Source organism: Sapajus apella, unplaced genomic scaffold, assembly GCF_009761245.1.
Source record: "Sapajus apella isolate SASKATOON/1434 unplaced genomic scaffold, GSC_monkey_1.0 scaffold49, whole genome shotgun sequence".
NCBI lineage: Eukaryota > Metazoa > Chordata > Mammalia > Primates > Cebidae > Sapajus > Sapajus apella.
In genome coordinates, this window is record NW_022436989.1 from 4,109,454 (window position 1) to 4,132,211 (window position 22,758).

General features: G+C 37.4%; 1 protein-coding gene across 1 annotated transcript in view; it reads right to left on the reverse strand.

Moving 5' to 3' along the window:
* Positions 1–22,758, reverse strand: part of CATSPERE (catsper channel auxiliary subunit epsilon) — a 163,516-nt gene that overhangs the window by 55,058 nt on the left and 85,700 nt on the right. Inside the window, exons 10-11 of the mRNA XM_032242205.1 lie at positions 11,706–12,183; positions 623–1,065 (exon numbers count right to left, since the gene is read on the reverse strand). Coding sequence (XP_032098096.1) covers positions 623–1,065; positions 11,706–12,183 — 921 coding nt within the window. The remainder of the gene's footprint in view (positions 1–622; positions 1,066–11,705; positions 12,184–22,758) is intronic.

Here is a 22,758-nt window from a genome sequence, read left to right on the forward strand (position 1 = left end):
GGGATATGTGGCCTAGCCTAGGTTCTGTTCTCACCGTCTTGGAACGCTGCCCTGAGGCTGCCATGGAAGAAGCCAGGTCTAGTCTGGAGGATAACACTAAACCTGGCTTATCCAGCACAGTCAAGTGTTCCAGCTGAGGCCCCTTAGATTAATGAGGCCGTCTTAGGTCATCTAGTTGCAGATGAGTTACTGGATGCCCATACCACATCAATGAACCCAGGTAAAACCAGCAGAACTGCCCGGCTACTCAGAGCCCAAACTGAATTGATTCATAGAATTGGTTGTTATTTAAAGCAATTCAGTTTTGAGGTGGTTTGTTATACTACAATGGATAACAGAAGTCCACAGGAAAGCCATGCATGAAAAAAAAGTGAACGATACTATCGACAATCGATGAGTTTTGAAGGAATGTGTTACGGGTTATTAGGTGGCAAAGAGGGCTTGGATATTGAAAGCAAAAATAATGGCTTGTGAATTAATGGCTTATCACGTTATTAAAAACTCAGCCATTCCTGGACATTTTCCCAGCTGAGCCTAGAAGGGAAATCCATTTATAAAAATGTTAATATTATACTTTTATACTTATTAAAACCAAATAAAGAAATTAAAAATATTAACTTACCAGAGTTTTGGTGCAGTATCCAAAGGCAACTTCAAAGGAAATGTTATGTCTCACTTCTAATATTTTTGGGCCATAGGATTCCATAATAACATACAGGCCGTTATTTTCTGGATACACTATTTGAGTCCAAACTGTCAGAGCCTCTCCCTTGTCCAAAAAGTAAAGAAGATGAGCAATATTATTATGAAATGCCATGTATGGGCATTTGTCTTTTGCCTTGAAAGTTACACTTTTTGCTTCCAGATGTAAGGGATAGTCCTGTGTTTGTATTATGTCATCGTCAAAAGCATACAGGAAGTATGTATGACCAGATGTATTTAAGAAAATCCATGCTTTTGTTGTGTTGCTTGTCCATAAATGCAGCTTTATTGCATCTCCAATATTAATCTTGGAATAAAACATTACATTATTTTCCATTTTTACCAAAATATTTCCAAAATAATCTGGAAAAAAGAAAAGTTTATGTTAGTCTAAGTAACCATAAATCATGCTGTTTTAGTTAAGTGTACTTTCAACCAAAATAATTTGTTTTATAATGACTATTTACATACTTTGAGAAAGTTAGAATGTGCAGGTATGAACCCATAACTTTACACTATATTGGGGAGCTTCCCTCCCACTTCATTGCAGAGTATTCAGTTTTCTTCTTGAATACCATATCACTTTTTATATAACATCATTTAGCATAAAAAGAAGCTGGAGTTCATGTATTAAGTAATCATGAGGATGAGCATGGCAGGAATAGTGTTACTAGGAATTCTGCATTGTGTTGTGGGTTGAATCGTGTCCCCCTCAAATTCTTGTGTTGAAGCCTTAACCTCCCATGAGACTGTGTTTGGAGATAGGGCCTCTCAGGAGGTAATTAAGGTAAAATGGTAAGAAGCAGGGGGTCCCAGTCCAGTAGAACTGGTGCCATTATAAGAAGAGGAAGAGATGCCAGGCATCCCTCTGGGCACACACAGAAGAAAGGCCACTGGAGGACATAGCAAGAAGGCAAGTGTCTCCAAGCCAGGAATAGAGGCCTCATCAGAAACCAATCTTGACAGTACCTTGATCTTGGACTCCTAGCCTCTAAAAATAAGATAAAAATCTAAATTTCTGTTGTTTGAGCTGCCCAGTCTGTGGGATTTTGTTATGACATCTCTAGCCGGCTAATATAGCTGGGATGAAGACATGGAGGTCAGCAGGGGTGAGAATGGTATAACATAGAGCCTACTTCTGCAGGTTCACTCAAAGTAATCAACTTTCTGCACGTAATATTCTGCCTAAGTCACAGTGGAGCATAGAGGGTAACTATCTTAAACTCTTTAGTTCTGTTGCTATGTCTGTAAAATGACCAGTTGGACTAGCTGATTTCATAGCTTTCTTTCAAGATATGACATTCTCTGGGTACAGCCTCTAGGAATAAACTTTCTTTAATTGTCTAAAGAGCACACTTGGAGAGGACTGGCTGGAAGGAGGAAGGGGAATTCATAGCGTCAGGGAGGTTCAGGTTGTGTTGTGTTTATGCATCTTACATTTGGAATCAGAATAAATCAGTAACATTTTTACAAATTACCATAAATTACATTCTACTTAAACTTACTTAATCAGAAATAAGTGCAGTAGATCATGAGATGGAAGGAGAGGGATGTGAATGGATGATATAATAACATATATTTTTATGATGAATGAAAAAGTAATGGCATGATGCATACAGTATAATGATATATAGCATTTAAAAGCTCATGAAACAATACGTTGTTTTTGGATTATATATAATGTCCAAATTGCTTCATGATATGGTCTATCTGTCCTTTAGCCAGGTCTATCTCTTGCCATTTTTTGCCTTACACTGTGTTATCTAGTCAGACTGACCTCATTTCAGTCCCCAAAACTTACCATGTTCTTTCCTACCTCCACATCTTTGCACATGCTGTATTCTCAGCTTGGAATGCTACCTTAATCCCCCATCCTAAGCAGTGAAATCATTTTGCTAATACATATACCGTCTCCCTAGTTTTCTGTTTAGAAGTCGTTCCCTCCACGTGCGGTTTTCTGACCCCACACATCTGGACTCATGTTCCCAACATTTGCTTTCATAGCACCTTCTCTTTTCTGATCACACTGCTGATGACAAACATTATAAATGATCCTTGCATTAAATATGAAGTTAAAATGGGAATTAAGAATGATTTAAAAGATAATGACAATATGAACATTATATGGAAAATCTCATGGGATGTAGCTAAAGCCACATGAAGTTTTCTTCATTCACAGCCTTTTGCTTGTGTGTAGTTTTAAATGCTGAGAAAACAAGAAAGACTAAAAATAAATGAACTATTTAATTTGGTAAGCAGGCAAGAGATGACTAATTACAAAAAGAAAGCAGAAGTGAAGAATCAATAATGACAAAAGTAGAAATCAAGGAATTAAATAAAAAAGAAAGTAGATAAAATTAAGAATTCTTTTTAAAAGGAAAAGAAAACCAAAACAAAAACCTAAGAAAATAGAAAATTTCTTGCAAGCCTAACTAACAAGGGGGTGGGGCAAAAACAATACTATAAATAAGGAATATACTTACAGGTATATAAGAAATTTAAAAGTTAAAATAGGTTACTTTTACCAATAAATTAGAAAATCTAGAAAAAAATGAATGATTTCCTAGAAAGATACAAACTTCTAAAATTGACTAAAGAAGGAATAAAAGATTAGAATAGTTCAATTACAGAAAATAAAAATAATGAAGAGATACAACATTCCTGGCTGGGAAGACAAGTTTTGCAAACATCTATTCAACAAGTTTACTGAATACCTACTATGGGGGTGTACTGTTCTAAGTACTTGGGAGGAATACATTCGTGAAAAAACAGAAATTTCTTTCTCTTGTGTAGCTTACAATTCCAGCAGAGAAGGCTGCCAAGAAACATGAAAATAAATTATTTAGTAGGTAGGTAATTAGGATATAGTGAGAAAAAAATATAGAGCTAGAACAAATAGATTAGTGGAACAGAATAGCCTAGATAACAATCTGGTTAATGTGAGGAATAAATACATAATAAAGGTAGCACTTCAGATCAGTGGGAGAGGTTTGCTTAATAAAAGAATGGTTTGAAGGCAACATCAGCTTTCACTGGAAAAAATAAAATTAGATTCCTAACACTTGTTGAATATCAAAACATAAAATCAGAATTATAAAAATGAAAATACAGTATGTTTTTATAATTGAAAAGACCTTTCATATTACAGCATTACATCAGAAGTTACAAATAAAAATATTAGCAAATTTGACCGCATAAAAATACAAACTCTAAATATCAAACTCCACCCAAAAAGGTACAGGAAGTTACACACTAGAGAAAATATTTGCAATACATGAGATAAAGAACATATCGATATAGATAAAACCAATGCAAAAATGTCCAAACAGTATGAATAGAAATTCACAGAAAAGGAGGAGTTGGGGGCAAGATGGCAAAATAGGAACAGCTCTGGTCTGCAGCTGTCAGCGAGATGAACACAGAAGGTAGGTGAATTCTGCATTTCCAAATGAGGTGCCTAGCTTATTTCACTGGGACTGGTTGGACAGTGGGTGCAGCCCACAGAGGATGAGCTGACACAGGGTGGGGGGTTGCCTCACTTGGGAGGTGCAAGAGGTTGGGGAACTGCACCCCCAGCCACGGGAAGCCGTGAGGGACTGTGCCATGAGGAATGGTGCATTCTGGCCCAGATAATACGTTTTTCCTGTGGTCTTTGCAACCTGTAGACCAGGAGATTCCCTCAGGTGCCTATACCACCAGGGCCCTGGGTTTCATGCAGCTGTTTGGACAGACAGCTGCAGGAGATTTTTTTTTTTTTTTTTTTTTTTTTTTTTTTTGCATAACCCAGTGGTGCCTGGAATGCCAGAGAGACAGAACCATTCACTCCTCTGGAAAGAGGGCTGAAGCCAGGGAGCCAAGAGGTCTAGCTCAGAGGATCCCACCCTCACAGAGCCCAGCAAGCTAAGATCCACTGGCTTGAAATTCTTGCTGCCAGCACAGTAGTCTGAAGTTGACCTGGAATGCTCAAGGTGGGTGGGTGGAGGGGCATCCATCATTACTGAGGCTTGAGTAGGGGATTTTCCCCTCACAGTAGAAACAAAGGTGCCTGGAAGTTCAAACTGAGCAGAACCCACTGCAGCTTGGCAAAGCCGCTGGAGCCAGACTGCCGCTCTAGATTTCTCCTCTCTGGGCAGGGAATCTCTGAAAGAAAGGCAGCAGCCCCAGGAGCTTATAGATCAAATTCTGATCTCCCTGGGGCAGAGCACCTGGGGAAAGAGGTGGCTGTGGGTGAAGCTTCAGCAGACTTAAATGTTCCTGCCTACTGGCTCTGAAGAGAGGAGCAGATCTCCAAGCATAGCACTCAAGCCCTGCTAAGGGACAGACTGCCTCCTGAATTGGGTCCCTGACCCCCAGGACTCTTGACTGGGAGACACCTCCCAACGGGGGTCTACAGACATCTCATACAGGAGAGCTCCAGCTGGTATCTGACAGGTGCCCCTCTGGGACAAAGCTTCCAGAGGAAGGAACAGGAAGCAATCTTTGCTGTTCTGCAGCCTCTTCTGGTGATACTCAAGCAAACAGGGTTTGGTGTGGACCTCTAGCAAACTCCAGCAGACCTGCACCACAGGGGGCTGTTAGAAGGAAAACTAACAAACAGAAAGGAATAGCATCAACATCAACTAAAAGGACGTCTACACAGAAACCCCATCTGAAGGTCACCAACATCAAAGACTAAAGTTAGATAAATCCATGAAGATGAGGAAAAACCAGCACAAAAAGGCTTTATTCTTTTTTGAGATGGAGTTTTGCTCTTCTTGCCCAAGCTGGAGTGCAATGGCATGATCTTGGCTCACCACAACCTCTGCCTCCTGGGTTCGAGTGATTCTCCTGCTTCAGCCTCCCAAGTAGCTGGGATTATAGACATATGCCACCATGTCCAGCTAATTTTGTAATTTTAGTAGAGATGGGGTTTCTCCATGTTGGTCAGGCTGGCCTCAAACTCCCAACCTCAGGTGATCCGCTCTCCTCAGCCTCCCAAAGTGCTGGGATTACAGGTGTGAGCCACCGCACCAAGCTCAACATTCTTAAAGAAAAGAATTTTCAACTCAGAATTTCATATCCAGAGAAACTAAGCTTCATAAGTGAAGGAGAAATAAAATCCCTTACAGACAAGCAAATGGTGAGAGACTTTGTCACCACCAGGCCTGCCTTACAAGAGCTCTTGAAGGAAGCACTAAATATAGAAAGGAAAAACAGGAACCAGCCTCTGCAAAAACATACCAAATTGCAAAGACAATTGACACTATGAAGAAACTCCATCAACTAACAGGCAAAACAACCAACTAGCATCATAATGGCAGGATCAAATTCATACATAACAATATTAAGCTTAAATGTAAATGAGCTAAATGCCCCAAATAAAAGACATAGACTGGCAAATTGCATAAAGAATCATGACCTATTGGTGTGCTGTATGCAGGAGACCCATCTCATATGCAAAGAAGGCTGCCAAGAAACATGAAAATAAATTATTTAGTGTGTTAAATGATTAAGAATATAGTGATCAAAAACGTATAGAGCTAGAACAAATAGATTAGTGGAATAGAATAGCCTAGAAGCAATCTAGGCTATTTAATAAAGGGATGGAGGAATATTTATCAAGCAAATGGAAAGAAAAAAAAAAAAAGCAGTGGTTGCAATCCTAGTCTCTGATAAAACAGACTTTAAATCAACAAAGATAAAAACAGACAAAGAAGGGCATTATATAATGGTAAAAGGATCAATGCAACAAGAAGAGCTAACTATCCTAAATATATATGCACCCAATAAAGGAGCACACAGATTCATAGAGCAAGTTCTTAGAGACTTATAAAGAGACTTAAACTCCCACACAATAATAGTGGGAGATTTTAACACTCCACTGTCAATGTTAGACAGATCAACGAGACAGAAAATTAACAAAGATGGTCAGGATTTGAACTCAGCTCTGGACCAAGTGGACCTAATAGACATTTACAGAACTCTCCACCCCAAATGAACAGAATATGCATTCTTCTCTGCACCACATCACGCGTATTCCAAAATTGACAACATAATTGGAAGTAAAACACCCCTCAGCAAATGCAAAAGAATGGAAATCATAACAAACAGTCTCTCAGACCACAGTGCAATCAAATTGGAACTAAGGATTGAGAAACTCACTCAAAACTGCACAACTACATGGAAACTAAACAACCTGTTCCTGAATGACTACTGGGTAACTAATGAAATGAAGGCAGAAATAAATAATTATTTGAAACCAATGAGAACAAAGGCACAACATACCAGAATCTCTAGGACACAGCTAAAACAGTGTTCAGAGGGAAATTTATAGCACTAACTGACCACAGGAGAAAGCGGGAAAGATCTAAAATCAACACCCTAACATCACAATTAAAAGAACTAGAGAAACAAGAGCAAACAAATTCAAAAGCTAGCAGAAGACAAGAAATAACTAAGATCAGAGCAGAACTGAAGGAGATAGAGACATGAAAAACCCTTCAAAAAAAATCAATGAATCCAGGAGCTGGTTTTTTGAAAAAGATTAACTAAATAGATAGACTGCCAGCCAGACTAACAAAGAAGGAAGGATAGAAGAATCAAATAGACACAATAAAAAATGATAAAAGGCCTATCACCACTGATCCCATAGAAATACAAACTACCATCAGAAAATACTATAAACACCTCTATGCAAATAAACTAGAAAATCTAGAAGAAACGGATAAATTCCTGGACACATACACCATCCCAAGACTAAACCAGGAAGAAGTCAAATGCCTGAATAGATCAATAACAAGTTCTGAAATTGAGGCAGTAATTAATAGCCTACCAACCAAAAAAACCTGGGACCAGACAGATTCACAGCTGAATTCTACCAGAGGTACAAAGAGGAGCTGGTACCATTCATTCTGAAACTATTCCAAAAAATAGAAAAAGAGGGACTCCTCCCTAACTCATTTTATGAGGCCAGCATCATCCTGATAGCAAAACCTGGCAGAGACACAAGAAAAACAAAATTTCAGGCCAATATCCCTGATGAACATCCATGTGAAAATCCTCAATTAAATACTGGCAAACCAAATCCAACAGCACATCAAAAAGCTTATCCACCACGATCAAGTTGGCTTCACTGCTGGAATGCAAGCCTGGTTCAACATACACAAAACAATAAATGTAATCCACCACATAAGCAGAACCAATGACAAAAACCACACAATTATCTCAATAGGTGCAGAAAAGGCCTTTGATAAAATTCAACACCCTTCATACTAAAAACTCTCAATAAACTAGGTATTGATGGAACGTATCTCAAAATAATAAGAGCTATTTATGATAAACCTCAGTTAATATCATACTGAATGGGCAAAAACTGGAAGCATTCCCTTTGAAAACTGGCACAAAACAAGGATGCCCTCTCTCACGACTCCTATTCAACATAGTATTGGAGGTTCTGGCCAGGGCAATCAGGCAAGAGAAAGATATAAAGGGGATTCAAATAGGAAGTCAAATTATCTCTGTTTTCAGATGATGTGATTGCATATTTAGAAAACCCCATTGTCTCAACCCAAAATCTCCTTAAGCTGATAAGCAACTTCAGCAAAGTTTCAGGATACAAAATCAATGTGCAAAAATCACAAGCATTCCTATACTCCAATAATAGAGAGCCAAATCATGAGTGAACTCCCATTAACAATTGTGACAAAGAGAATAAAGTACCCAGGAATACAACTTACAAGGATGTGAAGGGCCTCTTCAATATCTACAAACCACTGCTCAATAAAATAAGAGAGGACACAAATTGAAAAACATTGCATGCTCATGGATAGGAAGAATTAATATCATGAAAATGGCCATACTGCCCAAAGTAATTTATAGATTCAATGCTATCCCCATCAGCTACCAGTGACTTTCTTCACAGAATTAGAAAAAACTACTTTAAATTTCATATGGAACTAAAAAAGAGCCCATATAGCCAAGACAATCCTAAGCAAAAAGAACAAAGCTGGAGGTATAATACTACCTGATTTCAAATTATACTACAAGGCTACAGTAAACAAAACAGCATGGTACTGGTACCAAAACAGTTATATAGACCAATGGAACAGAGCAGAGGCCTCAGAAATAGTGCCACACATCTACCACCATCTGATCTTTGACAAACCTGACAAAAACAAGCAATGGGGAAAGCTTTCCTTATTTATTAAATGATGCTGGAAAAACTGACTAGCCCTATTCAGAAAACAGAAGCTGGACCCCTTCCTTACACCTCATACAAAAATTAACTCAAGATGGATTAAAGACTTAAATGTGAGACCTAAAACCACAAAAGCCCTAGAAGAAAACCTAGGCAATACCATTCAGGACATAGGCATGGGCAAAGGCTTCATGACTAAAACACCCAAAGTAATGGCAACAAAAGCCAAAATTGACAAATGGGATCTAATTAAATTAAAGAGCTTCTGCATAGCAAAAGAAATATCATCAGAATAAACAGGCAACCTACAGAATGGGAGAAAATTTTCATGATGTATCCATCTGACAAAGGGCTAATATCCAGAATCTACAAAGAACTAAAACGGATTTACAAGAAAAAAAATAACCCAATAAAAAAGTGGGCAAAGGATATGAACAGATACTTCTCAAAAGAAGATATTTATGCCACCAGCAAACATATGAAAAAAAGCTCATCATCACTGGTCATTAGAGAAATGCAAATCAAAACCACAATGAGATATCATCTCACTCCAGTTAGAATGGCAATCATTAAAAAGTCAGGAGACAACAGATGCTGGAGAGGATGTGGAGAAATAGGAGCACTTTTCCACTGTTGGTGGGAGTGTAAATTAGTTCAACCATTGTGGAAGACAGTGTGGCGCTTCCTCAAGGATCTGGAACCAGAAATGCCATTTGACTCAGCAGTCCCATTACTGGGTATATACCCGAAGGATTATAAATCATTCTACTATCAAGACACATGCACATGTATGTTTACTGCAGCACTGTTCACAGTAGCAAAGACTTGGAACCAGCTCAATTGCCCATCAATGATAGACTGGATAAAGAAAATGTGGCACATATACACCATGGAATACTATGCAGCCACAAAAAAGGATGAGTTCATGTCCTTCACAGGGACATAGATGAAGCTGGAAACCATAATTCTCAGCAAACTGACACAGGAACAGAAAACCAAACAGCGCATGTTCTCACTCCTAAGTGGCAGTTGAACGATGAGAACCCATGGACACAAGGAGGGGAACATCACACACCAGGGCCTGTCAGGGGATGGGGGGCTAGGGGAGGGATAGCATTTAGAGAAATACCTAATGTAGATGATGGGTTGATGGGTGTAGCAAACCACCGTGGCACGTGTATGCCTATGTAACAAACCAGCACATTCCGTATATGTATCCCAAAACTTAAAGTATATATATATAAAAAAAAAACAGAAAGAAATAAGGAAATGACAAGAAAAAATTCACAGAAGGATGTGGCCAATAAATTTATGGAACTAGATAAAACATCTAATTATAAAAAATATGTGCAATAAAATGAGAATCACATTTTTCTTCTATATAATTGGTAACTGTTAAACAGATTATATGAAAATGATACATTTTCAAATACCTTTGGGGGAGTTTAGACTGTGACAAACTTTGCTGGTGGGTAAATGAGAAGGATTTATCAACTTTTAAAATATTTGTAATTTCTGATTCAGGAATTCTGTATCCAGTAATTTATATTACAGAAATACTTGTACTGGTGTGTGTATATATGCATACTTTCTGCAGCATTATTTGTATCAGCAAAAGAACTGAAGCCTAGTATCTGTCTAAATATCTTTCTACACCCCTATTAGACAATAGCGTGCATAGAGAGTAGAACATTACACAGCAGTTAAAATGGTATTCGTTTTATATGTATCGTTTTGAAAATATGCCAATTATATTTAGTATTTCCTTGTTTGAAAGTCTGGACAAACTCACAGGAACTTTTTTTTTTTTTTTTTTTTTGAGAAAGGGTTTCACACTGTTGTCCAGGCTGGGGAGTTCAGTGATGTGAACATGGCTCACTGCGTCGCTGACCTCTCGGGCTCAAGTGATCCTGCTGCTTCAGCCTTCTGAGTAGCTGGGACCACAGGCGTGTACCACCATGCCCAGGTAATTTTTAAATTTTTAGTAGGGATGAGGTTTCACCATGTTGCCCAGGTTGGACTCAAACTCCTGAGCTCAAATGATCTTCCCACCTTGGCCTTCTAAACTGCTGGAATTACAAGCGTGAGCCACCACACCCAGCCTTACAGGAGTTTCTTAATAGTTGGTTACTCGGTAAATGAGAATGGTGAGAGATGAAGGCCTTTAACTTCATACTTCATACACTTACAAATTGTTTGAGCTTGTTACATTTTATTGTTTCTGAATGACCTTTAGTACAACATTGAAACTGGGTATCTGACATCCTCTAAAATCTATCCCCAATGTATCATTCTAACTTTGTCTTCTTATCACTGTGGCTCATGGTTGTTTAAAAAACACGTATGAACTTGCTTCATATGTGCTTTATAACACAAAACCTCCCTCTCCAGGTTTTAGTGGGAACATGGCCCTATCAACACCTTGATTTCTCTCTTCTAGCCTCCAGAAGGGTGAAACGATACATTTCTGTTGTTTTAAGTCATCCAGTAGGCCTTTGTTATGGGAGCCCCAGGAAATGAACACAATACCACAGCACCTCCTACACACTAAGATGTATATATAAATTGCTTAGTTAGAATCTGTTGATTGACCAAAATGAAGCTCCCCTCTCCCTCGCAAAAAGAAATTGAGTTTGCCCTTTTGCTCTGTGAGATCATAGTTAACATTTTTACTTGCATTCAAAGTCGATTCATTTGTAGGTGTTAAGAAGTGCACCTTTGGCTGTCAACAGCGCCACATATTGGTAATTAAAAAGTGTTACATCATTATAAGGAAGAGGTCTATAATGAAATCTAGAATAATGTTAGTAGACTGAGAATGCCTTACCTATTAAAACTTCATGAATAATGCTGCCATTTGATAGCATTGATAGATTTCCATGTCCTGCAGGTGTCTGCAAAATCCCAGTAAAGGTGAAATTATTGAAATAATAGTAGATACTATGCTTGTTCCATAGTATTAATTCTGGCAGTGCTGAAAACATAAAATGTGGAATGAAAACACTGTCAATAGGAGCATCTAATGTAAGGTCTTGGGAAATCCACTGTTTCGTATCTTCATTATATATCACTAAGAAAATCTTTTTGGTGACGGTACACACAATGCAATAATTTAAAAAAACAGCAATCTCCAGAGGGTGTCCTGTATACTGAACAGAGTGGATAGTCACAGTAGCAGTTACTGGTAGATTTAGGATATTTTTCAGTTCTGTGGTAGTTACTAATCTGGCAAATTTAAAAAGAATATATCCGAGGTAAATTTCATTTTCTGTCCAGACTGCCAAGTTGCTTCTTCTTCCTTTAGCCTGTGACAAAATGAAAAATGATAAGAAAAAATCTTTGACTTTAGAGATGGGTCTAACAATTTCTCTTTTTTTAATTTTATTTTTATTTTTTAAAAATTGTACTTTAGTAGGTTTTTGGGTGTTCAGGTGGTGTTACACGAGTTAGGTTCATTAGTGGAGATTTCTAAGATTTTGGTGCATCCATCACCCGAGCAGAGTACACTGTACCCAATGTAAGTCTTTTATCCCTCACCCTCTCTCACCCTCCCCCCAAGTCTCCAAAGTCCATTGTATCATTCTTATGCCTTTGTGTCCTCATAGCTTAACTCCCAAAGTCTAACAATTTCCATCTTCCAATTTGCTATATTTAAAAGATAGAGACCAGGTGTGGTGGTCTCATGCCTATAATCCCTGCACTTTGGGAGGCTGAGGCAGGAGAGTCACTTGAAGTCAGAGGTTTGAGACCAGCCTGGGCAACTCAGTGAGACCCCATTTCCACAAAAGTTCAAAATTAGCTGGGGGTGGTGGTAGGTGCCTGTAATCCCAGCTACTAGAGAAGCTGGGGCAGGAGAACCATTTTAACCTGGGAGATGGAGGTTGCAGTAAACTGAGATAGTGCCATTGCACTCCAGCTGGGGGACAAGAGTGAGACTTCGCTTCAAAAAAAAAAAAGTAAATGCTAAGATTTGATTTGTTTCAATATATTTTTGAATAATATTTCAGGCATAGGAATACATTAAATAGAAATTTATCATATTAAATATAACCATAAAAATTATCTTAATAATTTTATTTTTTCATAAATTGTTTCTTTCAGTAGGAATAATACATTTTAATTCCTTTTAAATCTTTTAAGCACATCAGCCTTGTCTTTCTTTATATATTTATCAGTCTGGCCAGGAGTGCCCCTTTGACCTTGATGTTTACTAAGGTCAACATACAAGGTCTCTTCAAATGGTAACTCATTTCTGGAATTCTAGATTCCTTGGTTACCAGATAAAGAGAAAAGAAAACTTAAAATCTCAGACAAACAAATTCTACCCTTTTATGGACATAGGCTGTTAGATGGGAAGGGTGGTCAGAAACTGCTGTGCCTGAAACTCGGTAGGCCTAATTTCATCAAGAAGTCCAAGGCCTCCCTTCTTCTCTGTCTCCTTTCCCCACTGTTCTAATTTTTAGGGATTTTTACTTAAAATGTAATTTCTATATTTTGAACACATTGTCCTCATTTTACTTAAGGTACAAATATTAAGTGTATACTGAAACAGGAGGTGGGCAGGTATCAAACCGGTAATCAAAGACAGACACAATTTGGGGTAAGAGGTCATTTTGCTAAACGTGGATCCACTTTTAAGTATAGAGCTTACATTGCTGGAAATGAGTGAAACAATCCTTAAAGAAGAAATAGAAACAAAATGATGAGTCCTTCATAGAAGGAAGAGCCATTCTCATTCTTGTCAGAGAGATGGGAAGAGGAACATGTCATAAACATGATAGATGAGAATTCCAACGATTCCCAGTCAAGGAGTGAGTTTTCACTCTCACCCACAAACTCTTTCCCACATAACTCCAGTTAATGCTTCGGCATAATCCTGCAGGTGAGGTGAAAGATCCTTCTGAAGCATTCAAGGTCTCTTAAAAATGTAAGACAGTAACTCTCTGAAGGCAGGAAAGGCGCATACATCAAGGGGAAAGTTGAGAGAAACCCATCCACACTATGAATTCTCAGCTCCATGACTCAGAGTGGGATAAGAGAGTGGAGGGGAACTTTCTTTGAGCCACGCGTGGCCTCTACCCAGAGTCTAAAGCAGCCTCCCTGACAGGATTGGGACAGGGAGATAGGAGACAGAGGAGAGGGAGAGGGAAAAGGAGAGGGAAGTGTGGAGTGGGCAGGAGGAGAAGGGAAGGAAGAGAGGAAGATGGAGATATCCCCAAGTGCACCAAAATTCAGAGTCAGATGAGAAAGTAAAGATAATTGATCAAAAACGATCAAATGATCAATGATACAAAAGCTGGCAGCTAGGTTGTAAAGCAGAGACAGCTCTCCCAAGGATTTCGGAGGTTGGTGGCTTCACTGTAAAGTATAAAGAGATCTCTGGAATGTTGTCAGTGGTAAGGTACCAAGAATGTCTAAAGAGAAAACAACTATAATAAAAATGCTGAAGGGTCTAGTGGAAAAGATGGGCAACATAGTGAAGAGATGAGGAACTTCAGCCATGATACAGAAATGATAAAAAGGAACAAAATGGAAATGCTAGAAATTAAAAAAAAAATCAAGAATAAAGAAATAATTAGAGGAGTTCAAGACCAGTTTGGCCAACATAGCAAAACCCCATCCCTACTAAAGATAAAAAAATTAGCCATTAGTCTGACATGGTGGTGCATGCCTGTAATCCCAGTTATGCGCAAGGTTGAAGCAGTAGAAGCACTTGAATCTGGGAGGTGGAGGTTGCCGTGAGCCAAGACTGCACCACTGCACTCCAGCCTGGGCAACAAGAGCAAAACGCCATCTAAATAAATAAATAAATAAATAGGCCAGGAATGCCTGTAATCACAGCACTTTGGGAAGCCACAGTGGGAGGATTGCTTGAGGCCAACAGTTTGAGGCAGCAGTGAGCTGTAATTTTGCCATTGCACTCCAGGCTAATTGACAAAGTGAGACCCTGTCTTAAAAAAAAATCAGATGGATTTAGCAACAAGCTGGAAAAAGCAGAGGAAAAGAGCAGTGAATTTGAAGACACGTTAATAGCATGCATACAAGCTGAAATACAAAGGAAAAAACAGTGAAAAAATAATGAACAGGTCACCTGAGATCTATGAGACAACATTAAATGGTCTCACACAGGTGTTTTTGGAATCCCAGTAGGAGAGGAAAAAGAGAATGAGGTGGAAGAAACATTTGAAGAGATAATAGCCATGGACATTCTAATATTAATGAAAGACATAAACCCAGAAACCCAAGAAACTCAACTGAACCTCAAGTAGGATAAATACAAAGGAAATCACATTTAGGCACATAGTAAAACTGCAGAAAACCAAAGATAAAAAGCTAATCTTAAAAGCAACTAGAGTGAAAAAGATTCATCATATACATGAGAACAATGATACAAATAATAGCTGACTGACCAAAAAGGATGGGGGCCATCAGATAATAAAATGGCATATTTATAACTTTCATTAAAAATAAAACAAACAAAAACAATAGAAGCCACCTGTCATCCTACAATGCTTTATTCTATTTTACACACCAGTATAGGAGACAACATAGAAAAACTAAAAAATACATGATTCATCCAGATAAGGCAAGGAAGGATAAACAAAGGAAAGAAGAACAAGCGGGATTAGTAGAAAACAAATGCCAAAATGGGAGCCTCAAACTGAACCATAGCAATAGTTACACTAAATCTAAGAAGACTAAACACTGCAATTTAAAGGCAGAGACTGTCACCCTGGATTAAAAAAAAGCAAGAGCTTGTATGTGGTATATAAGAAACACATCTTTAACATAAAGTCACAGACAAGTTGATTATAAAAGAATAGACAAACAGACACTGTACAAGCACTAAAGAAAACTAGGGTGGTTATATTATTAAGACAACTAAAACCAAAATGAAATATCACTTTTCACCCACTGAGTTTAAATAATAAAAGAATAGACACACTAAAGGTTGGTGAAATGTGAAACTACTATGAAACAAGTTGCTATAAATATTTGTAAATATCAATATTTTAATTACTATGGCTTTATGATAAACCTTGGTATGTGGTAGAAGAAATACTACTACTCTAACCCCTCCTAGCCCTCAGGTCTTTATTCTTTCATATGTATTTTAGAATCAGTTTACTGAATTCCACAAAGTAAGATTGGTATTTTGATTGGAGTTGTATCAAATTTATAGATAAATTTGGGAAGGATTGAAAATTTTTATAATATTCTATGTTTCTACCCATGAACATGATATAGCTATCAAATTGTTCAGGTCTTTACTGTTTCTGATAACATTTTATTTTTATCTCAATACATTTTTAGTGGCATTTATTTCTAGATATCCTTACTTTTTTCTATTTTGAATTTTCATATAAATTTTAGAATAAGATTCTCAATTTCTATAAAAAAATCTCACTGGGATTTTAATTGATGTGTCACTGAATTTTTCAAGAATTGATATCTTGAGTTTTCCCACCCAAGAATATATTTCTCCATTTATTTATTTTATTTTACCCAGTAATGTTTTGCAGTTTTTAGTGTACACATTTGCAAATATTTTCTGAGTTTATCCTCTAGTATTTCATATTTTTAATCCAATTGTAAATTGTATTTTCAGAATTTCAGCCAGGCTCAGTGGCTCATGCCTGTAATCCCAGCACTTTGGGAGGTCGAGGTGGTGAATCCCAAGGTCAGATGTTCGAGACCAGCTTGACCAACATGGTGAAACCCCGTCTCTACTAAAAATACAAACATTAGCCAGCCATGAGTGAGGCTCTGTCTCAACAACAACAAAAAATAATTTCAGTTTATAATTGCTCATATAAAATACAATTGATTTTTGTTTTTAAAAATTATTTTTACTTTTATTTTTTATTTTTGTATAGAGACAGGATCTCACTATGTTGCCCAGGCTGGTCTCAAACTCCTGGGCTAAAGAGATCCTCCCTCCTCAGCCTCCCAAAATGCTTGGATTATAGGCATGAACCACCACATTGGCCTGGTTTTTATTTTTTATTTGTTAGAATCTATCTTATTGTTTAGATTTTTTCCTCAGAGATCCCTGTCTTGACTAGCCAGATTTTTAAGATATTGGTCTTATATCTTTCAATCTTGGTAAACACACTTATTATCCCTGATCGTTAAAAAAAATTCCATCAGCTAATGATTCCATCAGCATTTCTGCATCTAATAGTGTTGTTTGTAAAGACGGTTTTACTTCTTCCTTTCTAATCTAAAACGTTTTATTTGTTTTCTTGACTTACTGCACCTGCTAGAATCTCTAGAGCAATGTTAAATAGAAGTGATGTGAGCAGATTCCTTATTTTAAGCAAGAGGGAAACAAAGGAACAATGAACAAGTAGGATTTATAGAAATACCTGTACCAGAATACCTGTACCTGGTAGCTTGTTAGACTTCAACTTAACCACAACAAAATTACATTAAATCTTGTCTTTTACCATCATGCATAATGTTAGCTACAGGTATTTCATAAATGTCCTTTATTAAGTTGAGAAGGATCCTATTATTCCTAATTTGTTTTTGAAAAAAATCAGTTAAGTGTATTAGATTTTGTTAAATACCTTGACTGTTGTTGGTGTTTAAGAATGCTAGCAATTTTTGCACCATGATTTTGTGTCTTGAGACTTTGCTGAAGTTGCTTATCACCTTAAGAAGCTTTTGGGCTGAGACGATGGTTTTCTAGATATAGTATCATGTCATCTGCAAACAGTGGTAGTTTGGCTTCCTCTCTTCCTATTCAGATGACCTCTATTTTTTTTCTCTTGCTTGATTGCCCTGGACAGAACTTCCAAAACTATGTTGAATAGGAGTGGTGAGAGAGGGTATCCTTGTCTTGTGCTGGTTTTCAAGGGGAATGCTTCCAGCTTTTGCCCATTCAGTATTTTATTGGCTGTGGTTTTGTCATATATGGCTCTTATTATTTTTGAGGTATGAAACTGGGTAATTAAAAAAAAAAGGTTTAATTGGTTCACAGTTCTGCAGGCTATATAAGAAGCATGATGCTGCCATGTGTTCAGCCTCTCAGAAGGCCTAAGGAAACTTACAAGTATGGCAGAAGGCAAAGGGAGAGCAGGTTGTCACTTACATGGCGAAAGCAGAAGCAAGAGGGAGAACAAAGGGGAAGTATTACACACTTTTTTTTTTTTTTTTTTTTTTTTGAGACGGAGTTTCGCTCTTGTTACCCAGGCTGGAGTGCAATGGCGCGATCTCGGCTCGGCTCACCGCAACCTCCGCCTCCCGGGTTCAGGCAATTCTCCTGCCCCAGCCTCCTGAGTCGCTGGGATTACAGGCACACGCCACCATGCCCAGCTAATTTTTTGTAGTTTTAGTAGAGACGGGGTTTCACCATGTTGACCAGGATGGTCTCGATCTCTTGACCTCGTGATCCACCCGCCTCGGCCTCCCACAGTGCTGGGATTACAGGCTTGAGCCACCGCGCCCGGCCTGTATTACACACTTTTAAACAACCAGATCTTGTACGAACTTAGGTCACTATCATGAGAATAGTACTAAGGGGATGGTGCTAAACCATTCATCAGGAGCTTACCCCCGATCCAATCAACTCCCACTATGCCCCACCTCCAACATTAGAGATTATAATTCAATATGAAATTTGGAAGGGGACACAAACCATATTGACCAATGTCAAGGAACTTTATTGTGTTTTCTTCTAGAAATTTCAGTTTCAGATATTACATTTAACTTTTTAATCAATTTTGAGTTCATTTTAATAACTGGTACAATTTCCATTTCTCTTTCCTCCTCCTCCACCTTCTTCTTCTTCTTCCTCTTCTTCTTCTCCTTCTCCTCTTCCTCTGCCACCTCCCCCTCGTCCTCCTCCTTCTTCTTCTTCCTCTTCTCCTCCTTCTCTTCCTCCTCCTCCTCCTCCTCTTCTTCTTGCATATCCTGTTTTCTCCACAGCATTTATTGAAGAGAATCTTCTACTTGGATTGTGTTCTTTGCATTATTAAGAAAGATTAGTTGGCCATATATGCATGGGTTTACTTCTGGGTTTTCTATTCTGTTCTGTTGGCTTATGTGTCTATTTTTTAGCAAGTATCACACTATTTTGATTGCTATAGCTTTGTAATATAGTTTGAAATAAAGAACCATGATGCCTTAAACTTTGTTCTTCTTCAAGATTGCTTTGGCTACTCAGGGTCTTTCATGGTTCCAGATGAATTTTAGGATTGTTTTTTCTATTTCTGTGAAAAATGCCCTTGGGATTTCGATAGAGATTGCATTGACTCTGTTGATCAGAGTCTACAGAAGGTGGTATTAATATGGACATTTTAACAATATTAATCTAATTTAAGAATGTATTTTTCCATTTATATGTGTTTTCTTCCATTTCCTTCATTAATATCTTATAGTTTTCAGTGTACAGATTTTTCACCTCCTTGGTAAATTTATTCCTAAGTATTTTATTCTTTGATACTACAATTAATAAAATTGCTTTCTTAATTTTTCTTTTGGATAGCTTGTTTTTAGTGTATAGAAATGCAACTGATTTTTGTATGTTGATTTTGTAACCTGCAACTTTTCTAAGTTTATTTGTTAGTTCTAACAGTTTGGTGGAGTCTAGAGTTTTCTACATATAAGATCATGCCAACTACAGAGAAAAGTTTACTTTTTCCCTTTCTTATTTGGATATCTTTTATTTCTATTTCTTGTCTGACTACTTGGCTAGAACATCCAGTACTATGATGACAAGAAATGACAAGAGTAGGCATCCTTGTCACATTACTGCTTTTAGGGGAAAAGCTTTCACCTTTTCACCATTGAATATGATGTTAGCTGTGGGACTGTCATATATGGTATTTGCTATACTGAGGTATATTCCCTCTATACCTAATTTGTTAAGTTTTTTTTTTTTATTATTTTTCTTAGAGATAAGGTCTCATTCTGTCACCCAGTCTGGAGTGCAGTCTCATTATCATGCATCACTGCAGCCTTCAACTCCTGGGCTCAAGTGATCCTCCTCTCTCAGCTTGCCAAGTACCTGGGACTATAGGCGTATGCCACCAGGCCTGGCTGGTTTTCTACTTTTATTTTATTAGAGACAGAATCTTGCTATGTTGCTCAGGCTGATCTCAAACTCTGGCCTCAAGTGATCCTCCTGCCTTGGTCTCCTTAAAATGCCAAGATTGTAGGCATGAGCCACTGCATCTGATTTTTTTTTTAAAAAATCATAAAATGATGTTAAATTTAGACATGTGAGCCAGGTGCAGTGGCTCACACCTGTAATCCCAGCACTTTGGGAGGCCGAGGCAAGTGGATCACCTGAGGTCAGGAGTTCACGACCAGCCTGGCCAACATGATGAAACCCTGTCTCTTAAAAAAAAAAAAAAAATTTAGCTGTGTGCTAAGGTAGTATATCACATTTATGGATTTGCATGCATTGAAACATTCTTACATTTTCGGGATAAATCTCACTTGATCATGGTGATAAAAAGGAATAAATCTTCATTTGAGTTCAGTTTGTGGGTATTTTGTGGAAGATTTTTGCATCTATTTTCATCATGTATTGGCCTTTAATTTTCTTTTCTCTTAGTGTCTTTGTCTGGCTTTGGTATCAGGATAATGCTATCCTCTTAAAATGAATTCAAAAGAATTTCCTCTTCTTTGATTTTATGGAAGGGTTTGAGAAGGATTGGCCTTGTTTTGTTAAATGTTTGGTAGAATTTACCAGTAAAGCCATCTGGTTCTGGGCATTTATTTGCTGAGAGATTTTTGGTTACCGATTTAACCTCCTTACTACTTACAGCTTTATTCATATTTTCTATTTCTTCATTATTCAGTCTTGGTAGGTTGTGGCTGGAAATTTATCCATTTCTTCTATGTTGTCCAATATGTTGGCATGTAAGTTTTAGAGTAGCCTGTTCTGATTTTTTAATATTCCTGTGGTATCAGTTATAATGTCTTCTCTTTCATTTCAGATTTTGAGTCTTCTTTTTTTTTCTTAGTATAGCTAAAGATTTGTCAAAGTTGTTTATATTTTCAGAAAAATCCATCTCTTAGTTTTGTTGATCTTTTATGTTTTCTAGTTTCTACTTTCATTTAATTCTGCTCTGATATTTCTTATTTCCTTCTTCCTATAAACGTTAAGCTTTGTTTTATTCTCTTTTTAGTTCCTTGAGATATATAGATTATTTCAGATCTTGATTGCAATAAGCATTTATTGCCATAAACTTCTATTTTAGAACTGCTTTTCTGTATCCTATAAGTTTTAGTATGTTGTACTTCCATTTTTGTCTCAAGATAATTTAAAATTTTTTCTTTTTATTTCTTCTTTAATCCATTGATTGTTCAGGAGTATGTTCTTTAATTTCCACATATTTGAGCTTTCCACCTTTCCTTTTGTTTGCTAAATTTTTATCATGAAGGGGTGTTGAATTTATCATAAGCTTTTTCTCTGTTGAGATGATCATATGGTGTTTGTCCTTCATTCTGTTGATGGTAGGTAACACACTTATTGATTTGTATATGTCAAATTATCCTTACACTGCTGGTATAAATCCCATGGCGTGTTCTATTTGTGATGTGCTGTTTGATTCAGTTTGCTAGAATTTTTTTGAGGATTTTTGTGTGTTATATGCATCAGGAATGGTTTCATACCATTGTGGTCACCGAAGATACTTAATGTAATTTCAGTATTCTTGAGTTTGTTAAAACTTGTTTTTTGGCCTAACATATGACCTATCCTGAATAATGTTCTGTGGGTACTGGACAAGAATGTGTATTCTGTTGCATATTGGATGGAATGTTCTGTATATGTCTGTTAAGTCCATTTGATCTAAAGTGTATTTGAAGTCCAATATTTTGTAATTGATTTTTCCCTCTGAATGATCTTTCCATTGTTGAAAGTGGGGTCCTTAATTCTCCACTATTATTGCATTGTTGCCTACTTCTGCCCTCAGATCTGTTCATATTCACTTAATATATTTTGATGCTCTGATGTTGGGTGCACATATATTTATAATTATGTCTTCTTGATAAATTAACCCCATTATCATCATGTAGTAATCTTCTTTGTATGTTACAGTTTTTTACTTAAAGTCTCTTTTATCTGATGTAAGTATACCTAATTTTACTCTCTTGTAGTTTCAATCTGCATGGAATATATTTTTCTCTTTCCTTAATTGCAGTCTATATTATGTCCCTAGAGGTAAAGAGTCTCTTGCAGGTAGGATATAGTTGGAGTTGTTTTTTAAAAATTTATTCAGTTGCTCTATCTGTTGATTGGAGAATTTAATCCACTTACATTTAAAGTAATTATTATTATTATTATTTTATTATTATTTTGAGACAGAGTCTTGCTTTGTCACCCAGGCTGGAGTCAGTGGTGCGATCTTGGCTCACTGCAACCTCCACCTCTCAGGTTCAAGTGATTCTCCTGCCTCAGCCTCTTGAGTAGCTGGGACTACAGGCGTACACCACCATGCTCAGCTAATTTTTGTATTTTTAGTAGAGATGGGGTTTCACCATATTGGCCAGGTTGGTCTTGAACTCCTGACCTTTTGATCCACCCACCTTGGCCTCCCAAAGTGCTGGGATTATAGGTGTGAGCCACTGTGCCAGGCCAGTTTGCTAAATTTTTATCATGAAGGGGTGTTGAATTTATCATAAGCTTTTTCTCTATCTGTTGAGATGATCATATGGTGTTTGTCCTTCATTCTGTTGATGTTAGGTAACACACTTATTGATTTGTATAAGTCAAATTATCCTTACATTGCTGGTATAAATCCCACAGTGTGTTCTATTTGTGATGTGCTGTTTGATTCAGTTTGCTAGAATTTTTTTGAGGATTTTTGTGTTTTATATGCATCAGGAATATTGGCCTGTAGTTTTCTTTTTTTGTGTTGTGT